Consider the following 23,120-nt stretch of genomic DNA (forward strand, 5'->3'; position numbering starts at 1 on the left):
GACAGTCCTAGTAACGATACTATCAATATGTGCCCCTCCTCCTGCAGATCAACCAACAGCAGCAGCCAGCCTTCACGATTGCTAATCCCATTGCTCTTCTCTTTCTTTCTTTAAAAATTTTGAATAACAATAAAAATATCATACGGACGGACCATAATGATTGAGCACAGACGACCGCCCGAGTGTATCCATCCACATTGCAGCGTGTTCTGAGGTTGAATTCGTGTTATTCTGTCCTAAGTACTCGCTCCAGTCCTACCTATTATTATATATTAGTCATCGTTCGTCAATCACTACTTTCGCTGTTGTTGAATGAAGATATTTTAGAGAGTATTCATTTATGGACTGCAGAGATGCTTGCTGGGTTGGAAGAATTTCAATATCAAAACAAACTCCTTCAGTGTTATATAGGGTCTGTTCATGTTGAGCCTCCACCATTGTAAGCTGCAAGGAATTGCACCAAATCATGCCTGTACTCTCCTTCTAATTTGAAAACGGCAGTGCTATAATTTTGGAGTCGATGAAACTTAGAAAATGTGATATTAGTTGGCAGCCACACATATTTGCTTGGCTTTGTAACCAATGTATTGTACACGACAATAATAATAATGTTCTTACCCCAAAGTTATTAGTGTTTTATTCCGTTGACCTAGATGCAAACAAATCGAATTCAATCGAATAGTGTTCGCGAATTTGTTTGGTCAAATCTTGAGGTCGAACTCATATTGACGGAGTTCGAACTCGAGTTCGAGCAATTCAAACTACGTAATGAGTCGAATTCAAACCTAATATATAAAACTCGAAATTCCATCGAGCTCAATCGAATTCCACATATACATATATGTTTTTTTTTTAATTTTTTATTTATTAGTATGAAATGTCTACTTTGTTCCTTATTTAAAATTGTATAAAATATAAAATTATATTTTTTAAGTTTGGTTAGACTCGATTGAATTCGAAATAAACTCGATTATGTTTGACAAGTACAAGCTCGAGTTCGAATAGTTCAAAATAAAATCGAGTTCGAACTCAAATCCAAATTTTTTAGCTCAACTCGACTCGATTATACCCCTAATAGGACTCATAGCTCAACTAAGCGTCAAAACATTTTCTCCTCTACCCGTGATAAGGTTGAAAGTTTCGATCATATAATATGATCACTCTCCTACAATTACAAAGAGGCATATTAATTTTCCCATTTTATTTTTCAAAACTCGGTCAACATATAGTTCTCCTCACCGCCTCCTCTCAATCCCCAATCAGCTTGCTCACTCATTTGAATGGTTGCACTAGTAACACATTCTCCATACAAAGACGGTTCAGTTGAATTAGAAGCGTTGGATTAACCACTTGCAATGCCAGGCAATGATTGAACAAATGACCTAACATCTTTGTCGGGGCAGGTTGGAATGAGCTTAATTTATTATCGTCTTCTCCATAATCTGCGCAAAGTAATTTTTAAAAAGCTTTATATCGAATCCCAATAGGGACCGGCCAAAATTCTAAATAAGTTAGGCAAATGTACCAACTACCAAAAAGACGTACCCATTACTCCTTGCTTCCTTGTCAATACAACACGATCATCTAAGTCAAAATTGTAAGGATATACAATAATGTCTATGTCTGAGCTTGTGATTAATGAAAAACCTAATGCTCTCATGTACTAGTTCATTTGGTAGCAGACAGCGCTCTGAGATGGAAATCCATATTATATACCCCTAGTGAACGGTGAAGGTGAATCCTTGAGTTAGTATGGTAGCTTGATAACTTCTCGTTCGGATTGCCATTTTTCTGAATTTTTAGTAGAAATATATACTGTAACGATTTGATGTACGTGAGGTAAAAAGGTGTTTGAAAGATATGATAACAGAAAACGTAAAAAATTTTCTGAGAACAAACTTCAATCCAAACAAAAAAAATGTTTTTTTTAGCATAAAATCATGGCTCTAAGTCAATTGATCACTTGCTCACCATCCATTCCATGGTGTTACCAATCAATGAATAAAATCTTCTTATATCTTTGCTGCCAACCCTATTGTAGTATTGTCATCCAAACTAATAATAATAATCACAAAACAAAGAAAAAAAAATGCTTAAAACTGTCTGAGAAAGCCCAAAAGTGGTCCAAGAAGGGGAGATTAGACTATGGGTGAGCCTTCTTTTTAAAAAAAAAAAAATTTTGGGTGAGCCTTCGAGTTACAAATTCTTGTGCTGGAAGCCCATGGTGTTAAGTCAAAGAAAACAGAAGCCGTAACCTTCAGCCCAAAAATCGTGAATGATCCAAAACTCCGTCCAATTAAGTTCACGCGGAGGTCCAACGACTACCGACGAGGGAAGGCTATTTCTTTGATACTCCCATTTGTCGTTGTAGTGGGCACTTTTTCCTGAATCGTGGACCGTAGGATGAGAAAATCCTACGGTCACCATTACTTGACAGGTTTCCTCATCTTCTGAGTGCAGAGTTTCGTTTTGGGCATTATGTAGTAGTAATATATTTTGGGTTAATGAAGATTAAAAGGGGATAGCATTAGCAGCAGCATAAGGGGAGGAAGAAGTAAGAAAGCAAAACAAAGAAGCCACCAAAAGCCTCTTCTCCCCTCTTCTCTTCTCTCCTTTCCTCTTCCTTCCTTCCTTCCTCGTTGCCTGCCTGCATTTCTTCGTCTTCATAAATAGTTTTGTTGTTGTACTTGTTTCTTCCAACAGTCTTAACACAGCACCAACAGACTCTCAGGGGGGAAGAAACCTCCACATGTTGCTTGCCCATCTAAGCATTTGAACAATATTACCTAGTCGAGAAGGGGAAAAAACGGAAGAGATTTTGATTTTGATATCTGGGGTTATCTCCGAATTGGGCAAAAGAAAAAAAGAATCTTTTTTTTTTCTGGGGGGGTTTGGAGGTTCTTCAGATTGTAAGGCAAGCTTTCGTTTTAAATATTACCAATCTGCTTACTCTTTGCATTTTCCCATCAGGCTCTCTGATATTCTTCTTCTTCTTCTCTGTATGCTCAGGATTTGCAGGATTGGGGTTTCTGTGAATTCGTCCGTTCTGAACGCTCAGATCTTAGTCGTAATTTAACTGATTCTTCAGTCTTCTTAATGGTTTTCTGGGGAATTCTCTGATTTCTCATCATTTCTTTCGATTGGTGTGTTTCAGTTAAAAAGAGACGCAGATGGAGAAGGAAGAGAAGAATGAGAGGGGGGCGAGTATGATGACGACGCCACCGGAAACAGAATTCTTCTTGCAGTGGGGTAACAGAAAAAGACTCCGATGTGTGAGAATCAGAAGCAACACTAGTCCCCCTTACCACCACCACCACCACCACCACCTTTCATCCTCTTCTGCTTCTGACCTCTCTTCTGCCACCACTGCTTCTACTAGAATTCGCCGCAGAATCACTTCTTCTAGATTCCTTTCTGTCTCGTCCCATGATGAAAAGCAATCATCTTTTACTCAACCGCCCTCTCGCCTCACAAGGTATTGTTTACATCTCTTTTTTTTTTTACTGACAAAATTCAAACATTCCGGATGAGTGCAGAGAATTTTGGAGCAAATCCTATAGAAGGGGATGACAAAAAAAAAGAGAAGCTTTTTCTTGTGAATCTTTGGGGTGGGTTTGGAAAATTAAGGCCAATTGAATTCTTAGTCTAATGGAAAATTTCAGTGGAAATGTAAAATCTTGCATGTTCGATGAGTTTTCAATTTTGGGGGGGCAGGGGGTTTCATTTTTCTTTTTTGATAGAAGAAAAAAGGAAAGGAAAAAGAAGGGGCCTGAGACATGGGTAGTATTTGATCTGGTGTCTTGTGTTACGAAACAGGAATTCAGCAGAGCCGGCAGTGACGCTGAGATCGGAGAGCCACCGGAGGGTGTCGCCGGAGGAGGATAGGTCTTACACGACGAGAGGATCAGTGCAAGTGGTGGGGAATTTGGAGGACAATTATGGTGGGAAGGTCAATCATCTAGTAGTGGACGGCCATGGCGGTGCTGGTGCAGCAGGAATTTCTGGTGGGGATGGCCATAACAACAATAATAGTATTAATGGTCATAACAACAGCAGCAGCAGAGGAGGAGCAGCGGTAGCTCCGGTATGGCCAAAGCTTTATGTTGCTCTGTCGAGCAAAGAAAAAGAAGAAGACTTTATGGCCATGAAAGGTTGTAAACTTCCTCAGAGGCCTAAGAAGAGGGCAAAAGTCATCCAAAGAACTCTACTTGTAAGCCCCCCCCTTTTTTTTTTTTTTTGAAAAAATTATATATATTTTAAAAAATTGTTCCCTTTTACAGCTACATAATTTGGTTTGGTTTGGTTAAAAGAAGGAACTCTTTTGATGGTTGACCTTTTTCTTACATGGTTGGTTGAGCAGTTGGTGAGCCCAGGAGCCTGGTTAACGGACATGTCCTTGGAGAGGTATGAGGTCCGGGAGAAGAAGATTTCTAAGAAGGTACGATTGCTACTCTGTCTCTTTCCCTTTCACTGTTTTGGTTGGGTTCCCTTTAGGACAGATTGGGAGAAACGGAGGAGGGATGATGGCGGGAGGATAAGGGATGAGGGACTTGTAGTTATGGCGGCGGCGGCGGCTGGGGGCGTTTGGAAGATTAGGACACGAGGAAAGAACTGTTTTTTTTTTTAACTTTAAAATGGTAACTGGCCTGTGGACTGGGGCATGGTTGGAACTTAAATGGGATCTTTTTCTTTTTCCCCACCTCTCGTGTGGCTGAAAAAGGAAAAGAGCGCAATATATGGGGTGATATGATATGATTACGAGGTGACCATTTAAGCCTCGGATTGGTAGGAAGAGATGATTACTAGTACTGTAGTTATATGCTATATTGCTTTTGTTGATTTGGGGTACATGTGTTGCTTGTTGATGCAGAGGCCAAGAGGATTGAAGGCCATGGGCAACGTTGAAAGCGATTCAGATTGATTGAATGGAGGAGACGAGGAGATAGATGAGGAGGAAGGAGCCTGTTTCTGCAATTCAGAAGCTGAGCTTCCTTGATTAACCTGAAAATTTTTTGGTTCTTTGTTGTTTGTCGGCCGGCGGTGTGGATTGGCCTTTGGTCGGGTGAGAGCCCTGACCTGGACTCTGCGGAAGCGGGTATGCTATGTAAGCAGCGGCAGCAGCCAGCTAGATAGGGATAGAGATAGGGTATTAGATGGAAGGATACCGTGTACATCTGACTCCCTAACCTAGGTTGGAGGAGCAAGTTTTAATGGGTTTGTTTGGATTGTAAGTTATTTGAGAATCAAATATTTTTACTGTAGCACTTTTTGTGATGTGATGTATGTGAGATAAAAAGGTAATTGAGAAGATAAAAAGGTGTATTGAAAATTGTAATGATGATATAAGCAAATATATTTGAGAAAATAATCAGCTGTCCAAACAAACTTAACAGTAAAGTACTACTCCTACTTTTTCAATTTCAAATGAGAAATTTCTATTTTTGGTACCAAGCAAATTCTCGACTTTACTCTCTGTAATTACCACATTGAATCTGTTGCCATCTTCTTTTTTTTTTTCTTTTCTATAATGGATAATAGTTATTACTGGATCGGACTGAGTTGATATTGATAGGATTACTGCCCCCTCTTGGGCTGTTTGCATTTGCCATTTAATTGTGATTGTCATTTCAAACAGCTTTCTTTGCCGTTTTCCCGTCAGCTTTTCCTCCGCTTCAATTAGGTTAGACTAACGTTTTTCGTCAGCTTTTCCTTCCCTTAAATTAGATTAAAATAGGTTCTATAAATATTTTTCTTCCACTTAAATTAGGTTAAAATAGGTTCTATAAATATTATCGTTGTGATAAAAAAAAGATAGACAATAATGTATGGTCAAATATGGAGGATTACTGCGTTAGAGTCCAGTGCCCGCCTCTCCACAGGAACGTGGAGGGTTCATTCCCATTCATTTGAAGTTTGCCTCCTCACCCAAAAGCCAAAATCATACCTTGATGTTACTGGTCAAATTTGCTGCATTCATAGGCATACCCTGTCAACTAGTTTCCTTTGCTAAATATATCACCAAGCTATTATTTATTTGCCCCCTTTACCGTTGTATAGGTTAACCATTTGGACGTTCACCAAAGATTGATAACAAATTGTCAACAATACAACATTTTGATTTACCAATCGAGTGCCAAGAACATCTTATCCTGCGACTTAGCAGTACAACCTTGCCATTCCGTCGATCTCAAGTTCATAACAATTTGCAATTCCTCGAAAGAGAAACAAATCTCTAACCAACCATACTCCTGTGCCACCATCACTAAACAAGAAAAAAAGGAAGACAAATTCTTATGGAGCATATCATTATATACATAGAGAAGCGGCTTCCCATGATTTTTACTATCATTCAGAGTTACCACCGCCGGATGTATGATATAACATGTTTACATGAAACAACTATTTTCTTATTTCCACAATACTCTGGTTTGCCTATCAGAGCGAAGAAGCCTTGCAGACCCAAGTAGAAAGCTCATGCCACAATTATCTACTACTACTTAATATAAAGAAAATCAGAGAAGTTCGAAGGCCTGTGTATTTTGCTCTCTCCTTTGACTCTGACAAATCATGGTTTACATGCTTGCCTTTCCTGCATAGATAGAAGACAGCATCAAATTGATTTGAAGTTCTATTTGGCTTCAATTTCTCCTTTTACAGCAAATCCTATGTTCAATATTGAATTGGGAGTATTTATATGCTTTTATGTGCTTCTTGATCCAATCATCACAAATATTACGCACATCGCTGATACTCTGAATTCAACAAGATCATCTGCTACAGTTGATTAAAACTTATCTACTTAGAGATTAATGCAACTTCAATATTATATATATAGCTGAAAATATGATCCAAGCTGGGTTTGTTTTTTACCTAACAAGCTTCTTCTAACACAAGTAGCTTACCAGATGAACAGCACACTTGTAGCCCCTAGTCCACAATAACATTGCACTGCATATATTACTACATTATGTTAGCAAAACCTTCACCACAGAATATTACTTGCAGCCCCTAGCATAAATCCTAATGATATTGTGGTGACATCCAATTTACAATATACTTAATCGATATGCCCATTGTAAAGGAAAAACAATTTGACATGCCACAGTAGAAACAAAAGGAGGCGTTTAGATGGTGGAGGACTCTAAAAGCAAACAGATACACTTGCAGAAATTTAAAGTTCATACCTTGTTCCTATATGCTATACTCTTTTCTGCGGAGTCACTTGGCTTGGCTCTTAGCTGCGTCAAGCATTTCAACTATGAGAGTTTTTACATCCCTGAAAAAGATAAAAAAAAGACTACATAAAAGAACTTCTCATGAAGGTAAAAACCATGATAAGGGCAGACTAATTTTGCCCAGTACAGAAGGATTATTTAAACATACAGTAAAACTAATACCACTTTACAAAAGGCACGTGAACTTTATCTCATGAAATCTGACGTCATTTACAAGACTCCTAGAATCAGAAGAAACTAATGAATGAATTCTTTTTAGCTACATTCAATCTTAAGATGCTATTTTGTGTTCTGTCATAAAAAGAGAAACTTGGCATCAGAAGCCATTTTCAAAGCCTAAGTTTATTGGCCAGAATAATTAAATAATCAGAAACCAAAGTTCTGCAATCACATGCATTCAATAATAGTGGCACTATTAAACCTATGACTTGACAGTTAACAATGTATTTCAATGTGAAGAAAGAATGATCTGGTATCAAAAGATGCAGAGCAAAATAAAACTGATTTGTGTACATCTTTCTACTTTCAACTGTCTAATAGAAGCAACCATCAGTAGACGGATAGCCGCTACAAAGGTGTGCCTACCCAGCACCCTGGAGCTTAGTACTAACTGCTGAAAGTATGGGGAAGTATTTATGTGCAAGGAAAGAGTGCAAATTACCAAGCAGATTAGTTTCCACTTAATCCAGTTCATATGGAGCCAGTTAAGGCACAGCTCACTCAGTTTTTATATGGGGAAGAAAAAAGAATCTTTTAAAAAGAAAAACCAGGTTTTGGTATCAGTATTACAGAATGAATGAAACATAAGGGCACTTGATGACATTGAGAATCCTTTCTGGAGAGTAACAGATAATTTGAAATATTTTCCTTCTTTTACGTATACCTTTCAACTTAAATACATGCATATGGGCACCTTAAAATTAGAATCAGCTAAACCACTAGTTTAAGCAACTTCGCAGAAAATGGCAATAACTCCTTTCCTTTTCCACATTAAGTGATAGCCTGGAAAATCCATGCTTTTCGATACTTCTAGCTGCAGATTTTTTTTTCTGCTTCCTATATTCACATGTAAATCTTTGCTCGACACAATCATTCACCAACTCTTTATATCCAATGACAATCTCAATCCTTTAGCCACATTATGATATTATACCATGTCAAACTACAATCTCAAAACATGAAAACAAATATCTGTATTGATTATGAATGCCATTGCAGCTAATCAGAAATTAAATGGCCAGCCTCCTACTTCCAGCAAAGAAAACAAATAGCTGTATCAATCATGCATGGGATTGCAGCTAATCAGAAATTGAACGACTCACTTCCTCTCTGTAGCACGTCTAGTAAAAGGGATTCGAAGCTTTAAAGTGTTCCCTTGATAGCCAGCCTAAAGAGACAAAGCCAAACAGATATTGTGAGTAGAAAGAACCTTTAATTTAGAGTAAACTTTTTTTGGCCATTTTGCCATGAGGTATCCTATGTTCCAGGGATACCAGCAATTACCATACAAGACGTTCAACGTAAAGAGGTTCATAACTTCTAAGCCCCACATCTTTATGACCGTTTAACATGTAAGAGAAAAGTATTACTATATGAAGGTGAATGAAACAGTAATTGAAAAACTCAAAATCACCTTGACATTGAAACCAAGGCTGTCTACGTCCAGTATGTGAGCAAAATCAACCTAGAGAAGAACAAACTTAAAGTTACATTCATATTGGTACAATATGAACCGGTGCTACAAAGTCTGCAGTGGAGGAAACTTTTAACGTACGTAACATTCAGTTTTTAATAGCCTTTGACCCCTAGTAATGTCACACTCAACCACAAGAAAGAGAAGCTGGAGATCCTTTTTTTTTTTTTTAACTCAGACATGACAAATCAACAAAAGGGCGATATGAAAACATACAGTTAAGAAATCCCACTATTCGTTTTGCTGGAAAAGCAAGCTTTTCTAGCAAAATTTTGGTGGACCGAAAACTAGAGTCATTGAGATGTTTAAGAATTCTGCAACCCACACAACTAAATATAGACTAACACTCTTTTCCAGCAAAATTTTGGTGGACCGAAAACTAGAGTCATTGAGATGTTTAAGAATTCTGCAACCCACACAACTAAATATAGACTAACACATATTACCGGAATAGATGTTGAGTGTTGCACAATAAGTTTTGTATCTTCTCCATGATCCTTGTTCATGTGAGACTGCCACGCAGCACAAACAAGATTTAGCTCAGTTCACAAAATGACAAGATGAAAAATGCAAACGAGGCAAATTAGAAGGTTATACCGCAATAGGCTTGGAAAACTGATAAATGGGATCCACTTTTGCTAATCTAAACTCCTCCGGGCTAAATTCTGAAAGTAATTAAAGAAGATAAAGAAACTTGTTATTCAAAAAAAAAGCTTGAATTGATAATCTAGATGAGAACAGCGTGTACATATCCTCAAGACAGGGACAAAAACAACAAAAAATGAAGGCTTTAAGAGCTCAATTGTAAACTAACCTCCTGAACCCAATGCAGCTGTTGCGACACCTGAGACATATCGTATGACTCTGGGTTCAATACGCAGAAATTGGAAATCACCAAAGTCAACCTGCAAAAGAATTGCTGCCTGAGTCAAATTATCACCTGTTGATTATAGGGAACTTAACATCAGAATGAAACATTACCCAAAATGCATCCGGATGCCTTGCCAAGTATGCAGTACCAATAGCTTCTTTATCATTTTCTGCAACCTACACCATTGCTTACGGTGAATTTAAACTTTGCTATAACTTGGAGATGACACAACTCAGTGCATCAAGAATGAGAAAAGAATAGAGTACTTGAAGTTTAATTAAGAAAGATGAAGCATGAACCAAAAGTTGCCACTCACAGGGACAGCATCACCATGCACTGTTATCACTATCTCAGTCCTGTCAGCAGGGTCTTTTGCTACAAGCAATGAGCACTTGGGATTAGCCAAGAGATCCTGCAGGAAGGAGCAACTCATAATGTAAAGTCTGTGACAGTAGCAGGTACAGTTTAAATCAAGATGATACAACAGAATTGTTAAGAAGATGCCTTACGTTCCATATTCAACTAGCTAATTGGATGATTACATCTTGATCAAGATAACTTCTTGTTTGATTTTTGATTATACAAAGTGGCTCTTGAAAAAGCCAGTTTATAAACTAAATGGGTATTCTCCTGTCAACAGTTGCAGACCTTAAAGTTGTTTGCTGAAACACTTCCAATGTTACTTTTCAAAGTCAGAGTGATAAGGGAATAAACTATAGGTTGAAGCTAAAGACAAAGGAGAACACTTAGAAGTTAACAGATGGCAACAAGTTGGACAGCTAATTTAAGCAATTGAGAACAAGCCCCTTAACCGTATTCAAGCATGAGGTGCCACATTATCCAACAAAAAGTGCATGCAACCAAATAGATAGACTCTTCACTTGCAAACAATACATCTATTGAGATATAGCTGAGAACTTCTTAGTCATAACATTCTTGAGAGATTTTGTTGCAGACCTTGGTATGAACAGCTAAGTTGCTGACTGCTAAAATTGGAGATCCGTAAGCATCACAGGCAAAGTCGACCATGGATCCTGATGGGTAACCTTCATGCTTCTGCACTCAATACACAGATTGCTGTGATTTAGTGAGTAACAGACAACTTCGTCAACACACGGAAGCAGTGCAAGCCTAAAGTGATCAGGTAAAGTTACTGAAACTTGTGCTCTGTTCTTGCAAAAGCAAAATGCAATAACTTTGAAGAATGATGCCTGGTACGTTTTATCTTTTTTTTTTTTTTCTAATAACATTACTAAATGGTGTTAAAAGACTAACAATAAGAGCATCTATTCAAAAACCAGCAATATACTCCTAAATCTATGAGTAGGAAGGGATTTCAGACATTTTTGCATATTTGTTAGATCAAGGGAAAGGCAAATTAAAAATTCAGAAAAAAAGGAGAATGAGTAAGAAAGAAACAGTAATGGGGAAGCAGACCAGAGAGAGGGTGGAAAGCATGGCACGCAAGCTGTGATGAAGAAGTGTCTTTATTTCTTCAACTGGAGGCAGCCTAGCAGCCTTCTCCTGCAAATTAATCAGGCATCTTTCATCTTAATTAAATAAAACCGAAGAGTAGGACGAAAGCTATCAACTTCAGATGACGAGAAGAAGAATTCTAGCGTGCAATCAAGTAACTAAGACAAACCTGATGAGCTTGAACTAACTGAAACACATTGACTCCGCCACTACCATCAACGGCTGCTGATGCATTCTATATAAGCAATAAAAACAGCACAGGATTACAACCTTGGTCAGTCAAAGAGAAAAAAAAAAAAGAAAAAAGAGCCCAACTCAAGTTCAATTCATGACCCTTATAGAAGATAAGAAATTTAACAAAATCCTAGCTTTATGAAGTTGAAGGGCCTTGTCAAGAAAAAAAAGGAAAAAAGGGACCTGGGCTGGTGAATCAGCGGTGGAAGAAGAGGCCATGGAAACAATACAACGGCGCGGCAGAGTTGGAGTTGAAGATGAAAGTGAAATGGAGGAGTAAAATGGTTGCGGAGTGGGTATTCTGGTTTGTACTACTCGCCGCACTATTATTGGTTGAGAGGGGCGGTGGTGGGTAGTGAAATTAGCAAATGAGGAGCCATGTCGTAGAGGTAGCGTCATATTGTGGGCGACAAATCCTGCCACGTTCTTCATCTTCTTCTTCCGCTTCAAAAAAGGTTGGTTTTTTAATTTTTTTCCTAACTACTACTGTACTGCCAGCTACTAGTTTCCTCTTCTTTATAAAATTTGTTTTTTTTTTAATCCTCCCACCCCTATTTGCTAGCCACATTCGGACTAGGGGTGGAGCTGAGTCAAGCTACTCGACTCGAGCTCGATATATACTCGATCAGAAGCTCGAGCTCGAACTCGCTTCATCGAGCTCGAGCTCGATCTCGAGCTGCTCGTTAGAGCTATCGAGTCGAGTTCGAGCTCAGAAATTTGATACTCGAGAGCTCGACGAGCTCTATCGAGTATCACATAAAAAAAATAAAAAATAAATTATATATAAAATTACTAATATAGGTAAATAAATTCTGAGAAATTACGGGTGAGTACCCTTATCGAGTCGAGCTCGAGCTTTTTAAGGACTCGATCGAGCTCGAGCTCGAGCTGTGATTCTCTGACTCGATCGAGCTCGAGCTCGAGCTCGAGTATAATTATATTATAGCCGAGTCGAGCTCGAGTATAGCGGTACTCGAGCTCGACTCGGCTCGAATACACCCCTAATTCGGACTCCTCCTAACTTGACTTCTAGTTTAATTTATCACAAACAGGAAAAAAAATATTTAATTGTTAGGAATAAAAGATGGAAATTGATGCATGCATTCCAAATTGTGGAATTTGTTTTTGAGCCCTTGAAATCTTTAACTTGTCTACATTGTTAAATCATGAGGGGATTTTGTTAGGCAAAAGTTAATTACTAAAAAAGTCTGCACCAATTTACCAATCCAACAATTTAAGTTGTAAAGTAAGGAGATGAATGAAAGCATGAATGTATGTATCTTGGAGGTGCATATCATTTCCCAAAATACATTTGACTTGACAAATTAATACTAATGCACAAGCGCACATAGAATTAGGGGTGCAATTCAATCGAGCAGCTTGACTCGACCTCGCGAGTAGCTCGGTCAACTACTTGACTCGAATTCGGTCAATGTCGAGCTCGAGTTATTTGATTGAGGTTTCGAGTCAAACTCGAATATGTATATATATCATATATTCGATAGCTCATCGAGCTCTATCGAATAGTTGATGTAATATTTAATTAATATATTATAAATAATAAATTTATTTTTTTAGGTTGATTATTTATAATATTTAAGACCCTAACGTTTGTCGAGCTCGCGGCTCAACTTCTCAAACTCTATCGAGTCGAACTTTGATCAAACAACTCGTTCGAGTTGTGCTACTAGATATCGAGTTCGAGTTCGAATATGACGATACTCGAGCTCAATTTAATAAGATATCACCTCTACATAGAATGAACGATTAGGCAGTCTCTACCATAATAATTGCGAGAACAACATTTTCGGAATTTTTATCTCATTCTTTGGGCTTTTATATTTCGTTTTGTAGATTCAAATGGAAGGAATACTCAATGCCTACCTCTTCGCTTTCTGCCTCTCTCTCTCTCTCTCTTTTTCTTAATCGAAATTTTGGGGGTTGTTATGTTCTCGGTGTAGTTTGCAGACCTAAGTGAAGGAGAAAAGATGACAAGAAAATGAACACCTTCATTATCTTCTACAAATACATGTTACAGTTCTCCTCCACCGTCACACCGGTTGTCCTGCACCTTCACCTTCTCATTTTCCAGGGATTGATGAAGGAAAGACTGGTAACATAACTGTTGTAGAGTGGAACATCAATAATTAGGCCAAGGATTCCTGTCAAGTCCATCCAGACATTGGGAATGCTCCAGTCCAAGCTATGGACACCCTGAAAAGACTACTTATTATAGTAAATCCAACTGGACGAGCCGCAATGTCACCCCCCTACCCCAGCAACCAGCTCAGAAAACAGTCAACCTCAGATTTTGTCATTGCTCCTCCGAGGATGAGAACTCCAAGAAAAGGGTGCAAAAAGGCAGATTAAAATCTTAATTATAACCACTACCCAAAGTAAACTTTAACGGTATAGCAATCCAAGTTCAAGGCACAGGAGAGGATACATATCATGGATCAAATACTTGTTTATTTAAGAGAGAGACTTTCAGGAAAAGTTTCATGTTGCTTGCAGCACTCTAGATAATATCATCCATCCATACAAGATTCCAATCCAATTTCCCATACGTTGAATTTCATTTGGGGAACCGGTAGATTAACTTGAAAGAGCAACTATTATCACAGAAACAATTAGCTCCTGTCAATGAAGGCTGTCATTCCCCTCAACCAATTCCCTCATTCAGCAAGGTGATCTTCAGTCAACTACCATTTCCTTTGTTGACTCAACTCAACTTGTTATTCACCTGTTTCCCTCGGGTTTAAATTCTTCCACTTCCTGCCGAGTCCCAAACAAACCCATGCATTGAAGATAACAAGAAGTAATCAACAAACACACTCATTAATGGTAACTATGTCAGAATAGAACGTCCAATCCTACCAAAATGGACTTGATAAATCATTCATTTTCTCTGCAAATAACTCGTTTTCTTGTGCTTCATTTTCTCTTCCCCCCCCCCCCCCAACCACCCTCCCCCTTCTAAACAAATGAGCTTGCTCAATGATTCCTGTTTTCTACACAAAATTCCCAGCGCCTCAACCTCCCTTCTAAAAACAAACAAACATCCCTGTATCGCATTCCCAGACATTGGAGGACATCAATAAAGAAAAGCCAGATTGTCTACCGAATAAAGGTCCTTCTCCAGAGAATATAAAACAAATAGACATCTCAAACAATGGGATGTATGGCAAGGTATGGAAAATAAGACAGATCAAAGAGACAAAAAGTCTCGAGCTTACAGACAAAGGCATCTACAAATGAAAGAGTAACGAACCAAGTGATCATCTGTAACCAACAGAGAAACCCAAAATCAGGTTGCCAAAACAAATCCAATGTGAACATGATCAGTCAGTAATTCCATGGTTAAGCTGGAAGAGAATAAAGAAGAGATCACACAATCTACACTATTTAGTATAACCAATAAGAATAAAGGCAAAGCATTTGTTTATGATAACGCGACAACGCAGATTCAGACCAGCACTATTTTCAATTAATTTGCCAATAAAATCAGCTTTACCAGATAGTATTAGAATCAATAAGAGCCAACCAACTCAAAAGGAAGAAATGAAGCCTGAAATATATAAAATACAGTGCCACGAACAGGCCACAACAGAAGTGGGAAAGCCAAAACTATCAGCAAGGCATCTCAATTCAAACGAAGAATAGAATGAAGGAAAGCCAAAAACTTTAACAAATTACTGTATTAAACATCAAAATATTCTTATCCCTGCTATGCCGCCAGAGAATGACAGGGAAAGGAAATCGCAAACCACAAAATCAATGACTAGCGCTAATCGCAAATCACAAAATAAAAGACAAGCGCTGTATTACATTTGCTTTCATGCTTTAATTTCATTCAGCAAGGAAGAAGGATAAAGAGAAAATGCTACTGTACATGGGAGGTTTTTTTTTTTTTTTTTTTTCGGTTTTGGGATGGGGGCTGTGGGGGAAGGTGGGTCTTGGTCCTGGTCTTCCGAGAAAGATCGCTCGCTCAATCAATGAATGAATGGATGGTCAATGCAGATGAGGGTGTAAAGCTTGAAGATCAGAGCCTGAAGACGAGGTGGATAAAGAAGAAGAAGAAGAAGAAGAGGAAGAGTTAGCATGGTAGCGAGAAGGTGGGGGGTTGTAATAGTGGTAGTCTCGGCCATGGTGAGGGGGTAAAGGGAAGCAGAAGACCGACCAGAGATAGAGAGCGAAACGACGGATCTGCTGAAAAGGGACACAGAAGACAAGATAAAGGACTTGATCGCCCGGCAGTCTCTCGGGATTACAGGCTACGTATTGGCACGCATTGGCCGACAAGTTGGCCACGCCCACCACCACCGGGCTATTGAACACCATCGCCTCCTCCTTCCTCTCTCTCTTTTTCTGCTTAAAGTTTCTTGGCTGTTCCCCCACTTTTCTCTCTTTCCTTCTCTGGTTTTACTATTTCTTACGAGAGATTGTTTGACTTTGTTGGCTATGAAAACTGCAAGTTTGCTTGTTGCGATGATGATGATGATGATGATGGATGGATGGATCGACGGACGGACGGATGGATGAGGATTCAGTAGTTACGTGTGTACTTGCAATGAAACAAAGGAATCCACCTTTAGTTCAAGAAATCTGCCGAGACCGAGATGACTCGCCCCGTTCTGTTTTAATACCGGGCAAGATGAATATGAGATAACGGATCACCGAGAACTTGATCGAATTACTGAAACTCGATCCAGACTCGATCGAGATGTTTCTGAAACGAATAGAAATAGGGAGACAACGGGGCGGGGTTGAGACGGGGGACCCCTCCCCCAACCCCCGCCACGTTGCCTACAAACTCCTCCTGCCCTCGCCCCCGCCCCATCTCCCATCCCTCGCTCCCCCCGCCCCGCTTCTCCCGCGGGGCTAATAAAACATTATTATATAATTTTATTATGATTAAATTCTAGCAAATAATCAAGTACTAAAATATCAACACATCATTAAATTATTATTCATTGTAATTTTACAATTGAAACTTATAAAAACAATCAAATAAAAATTATTTGAATACAATCCAACATGATGAAATAAATATAACTAAAGTAGTCAAGTTTTCACTTTTGGCACAAATACAATCACTAATTCATTATTGTACTTGTGCTTTTTTTAAGAAAAAAATGTATTGTATTAAGTGTAATTAGGGATTTAGTATAAATGTATTAGTAAATTTAGTATAACCAATTAATAATTTGTATTAGTACACATATATAATTATTAGTATAATTAATAATATCAATTATATTAGTATATACTAATAGACATTATATAATACATATAACTAATAATATCATTATCATAAGTTTGTAACTAATTAAATTATATATTATATATATATAATTATATAATTATATATATTTATTTTTTTAAAACGGGTGGCGGGGCGAGGGATAGGGTGGGGGAGTGCCCCGGCCCCCCCCCCCAATTTCTAAGCGAGGGGGAAAAAATTCCCCCCGTCCCCGCCCCAACCCCCTCCCCATTAGCCCCCGCGGGCACCCGCCCCCATTGCCATCCCTGAATAGAAACAGCTGAATCACCTTGAATCATCTCGAATCAACTAGAATTTTTATTATTTTTTCTAATTTTTGTTTATTATATTTTTTATAATTTTTAAAATATTAAATATTTCAAAAATTTGTGTTTCGTTGAAACCGTCATCATCGATGTGTCGAGATCGATGCATAATAATCCGAACCACGATCGCAACCTTGACTTTGACTCAGAACCATGTCCCAGTCAAAGAGAGACTTTTATCCAGCAATGCAGCCACCATATCAATATGAACAAATTATCCATTTGGCCCTTTAACTTTTAATTTAGGTAAAATTAAGTCCCTTAACTATTTTTAGTCAACTTTTAGCCCTCAAACTTGTAAAATTAGGCACTCGTGACCCTTTTAGCCAGTTTATCAGATTTTGCAATCGAAAAGCCAAATCACACGAATGGCAAGATGCTTTGAAGAAGGGCATTTTTTGTCCGCATATTCTAAGCAAAAAGGAAATGACCAAATGGATAATTTGCCCTATCAACATTTACCGAGTTACTCTGGCAGACTAGCGTTAAAAGGGTCATTGCAACCTATTGGCCGTTTATTGCATTTCCAGGTATATGGTTGTGATTGGGAGTCTTCTCCTCCAACCAACATTGACGATTATTTTTCTTCCCTCTGAACCAAAACTCGACCACTGTTGAAGCACTAATATAGATATATGTAGGCAGCCATTGATTAGTTCGGGGATAGACCCAAAGGAGAATGCGACTCTGATACTATTTTGCTTTGGCGACGTGATATAAAGACGCAATTTTTACAAAGATTCAAAAGTTGCAGGTAAAGCTGTAGTATCTCTCATGCAAGGAGCTTATAATATCTGTAAACAATCAAATCTTCCGCGCCTGCAGGAAATTGATGAAGCAACATTCAAAGCATACGTTTACTCTCCAAGACTTCCTTCTTCTAACAAGTCCATCTATAGCACAAAATTAATACATTAGACCCTTTTAGATAATTCCCCAGCTCCACAAACCTCTACTTCACTGGAATCATACATTTCTCAAGTTCCCTTACCAAAGTACTGCTGCAGTAATGATTAGTGTGCTCTAAACTCTGTAATACATCATGAGACAACCGTGCAACCCCACCATGTCCACCCCATAACCTTCATCATGGAATGTATTCAACCAGATAGATCCAAGAGATGAACGAAATTAAAAAATAAAAATAAAATCTTTTGGGTAGTTGACCCCTAAGCTTGTAGAAATCCTTTACTGTCCAAGTAGGATACTACTTTCCCGGCCATCTCAGACGGAGCAGGGCAAACTCCATTAATCTGCCGTAGCTCAATCTGAAAAAGTGGAGGAATGGATGAATCAGTATGATCTCTCAGTTGTCACCAAGCGCACAAGACCAACAAAACACAGAGGATTTCATAACGACCATAGTGAAATATTTCAAGAACTTGAAGATTGACATCATTCTATCATAGAATTCGAGGAAAGCACACCTCACAATTTAAAGGAGCCTCGTAAGGATCATCAATCCCAGTGAAACCTGTAATACAATCAGGTTAGGTGGAAGCAGATGAACTTTTTAAGAGTTCTGCCACAGCAGTGAAGAATAAAGAAGCCTCAGCTAGACTATATGACAGAATCCAAGAAGAGCAAAGTATGATTCTAGCATTGGTCCATACGTTCTATGTTATCACCTGGAGAAACAAGAAGATTGCGTTTACTATCTATAGAGCAGCAAGTCAAAGCATTGAATCCCCAATCATTACTTTAAATGGACTTGGTGTGTAGAGGTAAAAACAAGGATTGACACAAAAGCAGGAGGATCTAAATTGATATCTTTACTTGAAACCATGTCATGCAGATGAGAACAGTAGAATCCACCACTCATAACTAGAATTGCTCATTCTTTGCTTTACTAGCTTTTTTCTGTTTGATTTTTTTTTTATCCATCATCCTAATTTAAGCTTTTTCCACCCTAACCAGGGCTAGGCTCGTAATCTTGGAATTCAAATGAGACTATAGATACAATTTGAGCATCTAGTAATGCATGCAGTACCAAATAGAATATACCTTTGATCTTTCCAGCTCGTGCTAGCTTGTAGAGGCCTTTGGGGTCTCTTCCTTCACATAATGATAGAGGCATATTCATAAAAACCTAAAATGTTTAAATCGACAATAATAAGTTAAATTACAGATCAAATGTTTACACAAACATAATACATACAACTAATATCCTTGCCTCGATAAAGTTTGCATCTGGCAATAATGCACGGCAAGAATCACGGTCCTTTTGATAAGGAGATATCAGACTAGCAATGCAAATTAATCCAGCATCTGCAAACAGCTTGGCTACTTCCCCTAAGCAAATGCAAACACAATGATTTAGGGATTAAGGTAGTAATACTAATCAACAAGTACTCCGCCCTTGAAGTGGAAGTTTGGCGAATACAAAATAGTAATACATCCTTTCTAGAGTCAAGAAATAACATGGTAGGAATATATTTCAATTTCTCCAATAAACTACATTTCATAGAATTCTAAGTGCATTCACCTCAAACAAACACAAAACAGATTTCCCCAATAACATGGTAGGAATATATTTCAATTTCCCCAATAAACCATTCATCCCTGTCCTGAAAATCAAACTTTTACAGTGAACCCACAAAAAATAGCAAATTGAAACAGGAGTCGCAACATCATCTCTGTCCTCCATCAAACGACTTGGAAAAATAATTTTGAAGAAATACAATAAAGAAATAACATATTCTAACTGAGGTAGAGAGGAAAAATATAATTTTCCATATAAAATTTGTGCAAGAGTTAAGGCCTTGCTGCCTTGGGTTTCTTTTATTAAATGAAACTGGTAGAAGATTCCAACCATAAACAAACCTTTCTATCCAATCAGATGGTGTAGACTTTCTGCTTCTCAAAGACGAAAGAAAAATATCAACCTCAAATTCTGGATGAAAGACCAGAGTATCTCCTCACGCTGAACATACATAATGGAGCTCTTATCCAATGTCAAAACTTTCACAGAGAAATGCACTGTCAAAGTACTTAACATGGTGCAATATTCAGGGCAATTTAAGTCAAAACCTAACAACTAAGAATCTGACTCCTGGAGATTATTTTCAAATTCTCAGTTCAGCCACATCTACTCGATAAACAAAAAAACATTCCATCAAGGTGTACTATGTACTTACCAACCCGACGTATATTTTCTGTCCGATCTTCAGGTGCAAAACCAAGGTTCTTGTTTAAACCATGCCGAAGATTGTCCCCATCAAGAACATAGGACAGATGTCCCCTAGAATGCAGTTCTCTGCCAAGAGTGCATGCAAGTGTGCTTTTACCTAAAGAAGTTTGAAAAGGGGGCATAAGAAGAATGGTGAACATCTGGACTCCAGATAATAAGCATATGAAGGTGTTCGAACCTTGAACATTAAACAGGTATAAACCACATTTAACCAACTTTAATTGAGAAGGTAAAATTATTCAAGGCCAAAGACTCTAAAACTCATTAAAGGTAGCAAAGTAATCAAAATACTGACCTGATCCACTGAGCCCTGTTATCCATACAACACATCCCTTCTGATTCAGTAGCTTTTGCCTTTCTGCCTGCCCAACTGGACACTCATGCCAGAAGATATTTGCTGAATTGCCCAATGTAGCCATGAGGATGCAGCAAGCTTTCTTTCCTAGAGTACATAATATACACAATCAATCTAACATGGATCCCTTTCGAGGAACGTAATCTTGTTAACTGAAAGGCTAAACCTTAACTCATCAAACACTTAACAGAACAAGTCCAATAATATATAGAGAGAGAGATATGAGTTTGCAGATATGAGCTCTTTTTGCTTACAAACAAAAATATTCCACCATATTGCAACTGTAGAACTTTTAGCATGCAATTAGTCTGCTAAAAAAAAAGGCAAAACAATTATAAGAAGCCATAGGACCAAGTGGATACGTGTTCCTTGTTCTCTTCATTGACGTGTGTCGGGCTTTCAATTACATTGCCTATGAGAAGGTGTTAAATTTGGGAACTAGCACTCTCAAATTCCATCTTATCCTTCATCATTTGCCATCCAATAAACATCTAGGTTTTCCTTTAATCCTAGAGATTCCCATCGATATCCACTCAACCTTTCCACATCTGGACAGTAGATTATATATTGAGTTTCTTCTTTTACGCCTAACAACTCATCTTTTCGAAATCAATTTTCTCCAGTTTTTTTGTAAGTCAATACACAAAGTGGATTGAGATAAAAAAAAACTCTAAGCTGCAGTAATAACACAGGGCTTCTAGGTAGTAAGCAAATTAGATGAAATCTTCAGTATCTTGTCACCAATAAATGCCATTTGTCTAAAGCAGTATAGTTGTACTCCACAGAAGACGAGTGCCAGCAATGCACATCAAAAATACTTAGATTGCCTGCTGAGACCACCATAGTTTCACTCTGTTGGGTATGAATAGTAAAGTGGCTTCCTCATAAAGAGCCAGTAGTTTCATTACCCTGTTAACTACCAATTTTTTATAGAAAGAAACAGGATGAAACCAGTTTGAAGAGAAATTGAGGGTTAACTCATTCAGATGATCTCAGACATCTGGAATGCAGACTAATAGAGAACAGAATATGATCGTGCATAGATAATACTGTATTCCATATTAACAATAGCAATGTGTTTTGATCTTGTTGCGAGATGAGAATAGCAATTTATCTATCCTCTACACGGGCCAGGGAAACCAACATTTGAGAATTGAAAAAAAAAGAAAGAAAAAGACCATCTTTGCAGTGAAAACAACCAAAAGGTCCAAAGATGGGAAGGCAGCAAGGACTATGGGTAACACATTCATGAATCAGTCACAACAAGCGAAAGGATCCGGAAAATTAAATAACAAATTAGATATATATATATATATATATATATAGCAACAAAAAAAAAAGAAGAAAATAATTTGGTCAGATCCAAATCCCAAATGGGCTATCATAAAAGTACAAATGACAACTACAATCTTTGTTATAAAACACCCAAACTGAAGAAATGGCGAGAAGGAAAGAAGTACCTGCGATGTAGGACAAGGGTTGCAAAATCCCTGTTCGGAGACAAAAGAAAGGTGATGTATTATATGTTTTAAAACCAAATGAATATAGAAGAAAGCAGGCGGGATATGAATTGATGTACAAGTAGAACAATAACTGAAAGTACCCAATGAAAAAAAGAAGGAGAGGAGATGGAAAAAGGAGGAGAAAGCAGGGATAGAAAATTTTTAAGGAATTACATAGACACTTCATGGGAGGGTGTCTTTTTTTTTTTATTAATATTGAATGTAGACGTAATTTTGGAAGCTATGCAGACTGCAGTGTGATTAGAACTGTGGGTTGTTTACGTGTTGAATAGTAGAAAATCATCATAATCAGCGGTAGTAGTGACTAGTGACTCAGGGATCACCGGATAAATCATCATAATCAGTAACGCACCTTAATCGTATTTAGCAAAGTCGTAATTCTTAAAGAATCTTGACAACTTTTGGAAGTTTCCAAGTAGTCTGCAGTGATGGAAGATCCCGTTCGGCGGTAGGTTTTTTTTAGCATCTTTTTATGGTTGCTGAATGCTGCCCCACAGACCCAGTCAGCTCGAAGACCCAGGGGAAGGGGCGACGACCGACCATGCTCGCTTTGATCACTGGTCAGTGTCGTCACCCCCCGGGGACTTTGGAACAAGGGCGGTAACAGAGGAGAACAAGTACAACTAGGCCGCCCCTTCAATTTCTTCTCAATTATAAACCAAATAATTTTTAGTGGGATACTACTGTCAAAGCTTTTATTCATTGATAGTTTCTATTGAACTCAAATAGTTTGCATATTTTATTTATAAAGATTTCAAATGTAAAGTTGCAAATATTGTTAGTTTTTCTTTTGTTTAATTAGTTGACAAAGCAAGCTTGCTTGGTCATAATTCAAGGTCGAACGTGTGTTGATCGATTTTGAACTCAAATCCGAATAACTCAAACTACGTGACGAGTAAAATGCGAGCTTGATGTGCGAAGTTCGAAAGTTTGTCAAATTTAATCAACCTCGAT

The 23,120-nt window shown here is 38.1% G+C and overlaps 3 protein-coding genes across 10 annotated transcripts; 1 reads left to right on the plus strand and 2 right to left on the minus strand.

Moving 5' to 3' along the window:
• Positions 1-2,535: 2,535 nt before the first annotated feature.
• Positions 2,536-5,261, plus strand: LOC113696284 (uncharacterized). Of its 2 annotated transcripts, none has more exons than XM_027215717.2 (6): positions 2,536-2,914; positions 3,010-3,067; positions 3,155-3,475; positions 3,817-4,210; positions 4,361-4,438; positions 4,871-5,261. In XM_027215717.2, exons 3-6 carry the CDS (start codon positions 3,171-3,173, stop codon positions 4,919-4,921), a joined length of 828 nt encoding a protein of 275 aa, XP_027071518.1. In that variant the 5' UTR covers positions 2,536-2,914; positions 3,010-3,067; positions 3,155-3,170; the 3' UTR covers positions 4,922-5,261. The 2 variants fall into 2 exon arrangements, with proteins under 2 accessions (XP_027071518.1, XP_027071519.1); XM_027215718.2 differs by having other exon boundaries at positions 2,775-2,914; positions 3,010-3,039.
• Positions 5,262-6,263: 1,002 nt separating this feature from the next.
• Positions 6,264-11,988, minus strand: LOC113697057 (uncharacterized). Of its 5 annotated transcripts, none has more exons than XR_003449761.2 (14): positions 11,693-11,986; positions 11,445-11,510; positions 11,237-11,323; positions 10,757-10,855; positions 10,116-10,211; positions 9,910-9,975; positions 9,743-9,833; positions 9,526-9,593; positions 9,375-9,440; positions 8,869-8,919; positions 8,558-8,622; positions 7,185-7,276; positions 6,903-6,948; positions 6,264-6,589 (listed from the first exon to the last, which is right to left on the minus strand). XR_003449761.2 is itself a non-coding variant. In XM_027216487.2 (13 exons), exons 1-12 carry the CDS (start codon positions 11,939-11,941, stop codon positions 7,219-7,221), a joined length of 1,062 nt encoding a protein of 353 aa, XP_027072288.1. In that variant the 5' UTR covers positions 11,942-11,988; the 3' UTR covers positions 6,403-6,589; positions 7,185-7,218. The 5 variants fall into 5 exon arrangements, 1 of the variants encoding a protein (XP_027072288.1); XR_003449760.2 differs by having other exon boundaries at positions 6,403-6,589; positions 6,903-6,960; positions 11,693-11,988; XR_011817217.1 differs by having other exon boundaries at positions 6,403-6,589; positions 6,871-6,960; positions 11,693-11,988.
• Positions 11,989-17,846: 5,858 nt separating this feature from the next.
• Positions 17,847-22,813, minus strand: LOC140003707 (adenylyl-sulfate kinase 3-like). 3 transcript variants are annotated; one of them, XM_072055943.1, is made up of 8 exons: positions 22,519-22,813; positions 22,104-22,133; positions 20,584-20,730; positions 20,236-20,385; positions 19,272-19,390; positions 19,103-19,187; positions 18,526-18,572; positions 17,847-18,366 (listed from the first exon to the last, which is right to left on the minus strand). In XM_072055943.1, the coding sequence occupies exons 3-8, from the start codon at positions 20,705-20,707 to the stop codon at positions 18,268-18,270; spliced, it is 624 nt and encodes a 207-aa protein (XP_071912044.1). In that variant the 5' UTR covers positions 20,708-20,730; positions 22,104-22,133; positions 22,519-22,813; the 3' UTR covers positions 17,847-18,267. The 3 variants fall into 3 exon arrangements, 2 of the variants coding, with proteins under 2 accessions (XP_071912044.1, XP_071912043.1); XM_072055942.1 differs by lacking the exon at positions 22,519-22,813 and having other exon boundaries at positions 22,104-22,419; XR_011817218.1 differs by lacking the exons at positions 17,847-18,366; positions 18,526-18,572; positions 22,519-22,813 and adding an exon at positions 19,922-20,021 and having other exon boundaries at positions 19,104-19,187; positions 22,104-22,416.
• Between the last annotated feature and the right edge of the window lie 307 nt (positions 22,814-23,120).

This window comes from Coffea arabica, chromosome 6e (assembly GCF_036785885.1).
Source record: "Coffea arabica cultivar ET-39 chromosome 6e, Coffea Arabica ET-39 HiFi, whole genome shotgun sequence".
Taxonomy (NCBI): Eukaryota; Viridiplantae; Streptophyta; class Magnoliopsida; order Gentianales; family Rubiaceae; genus Coffea; species Coffea arabica.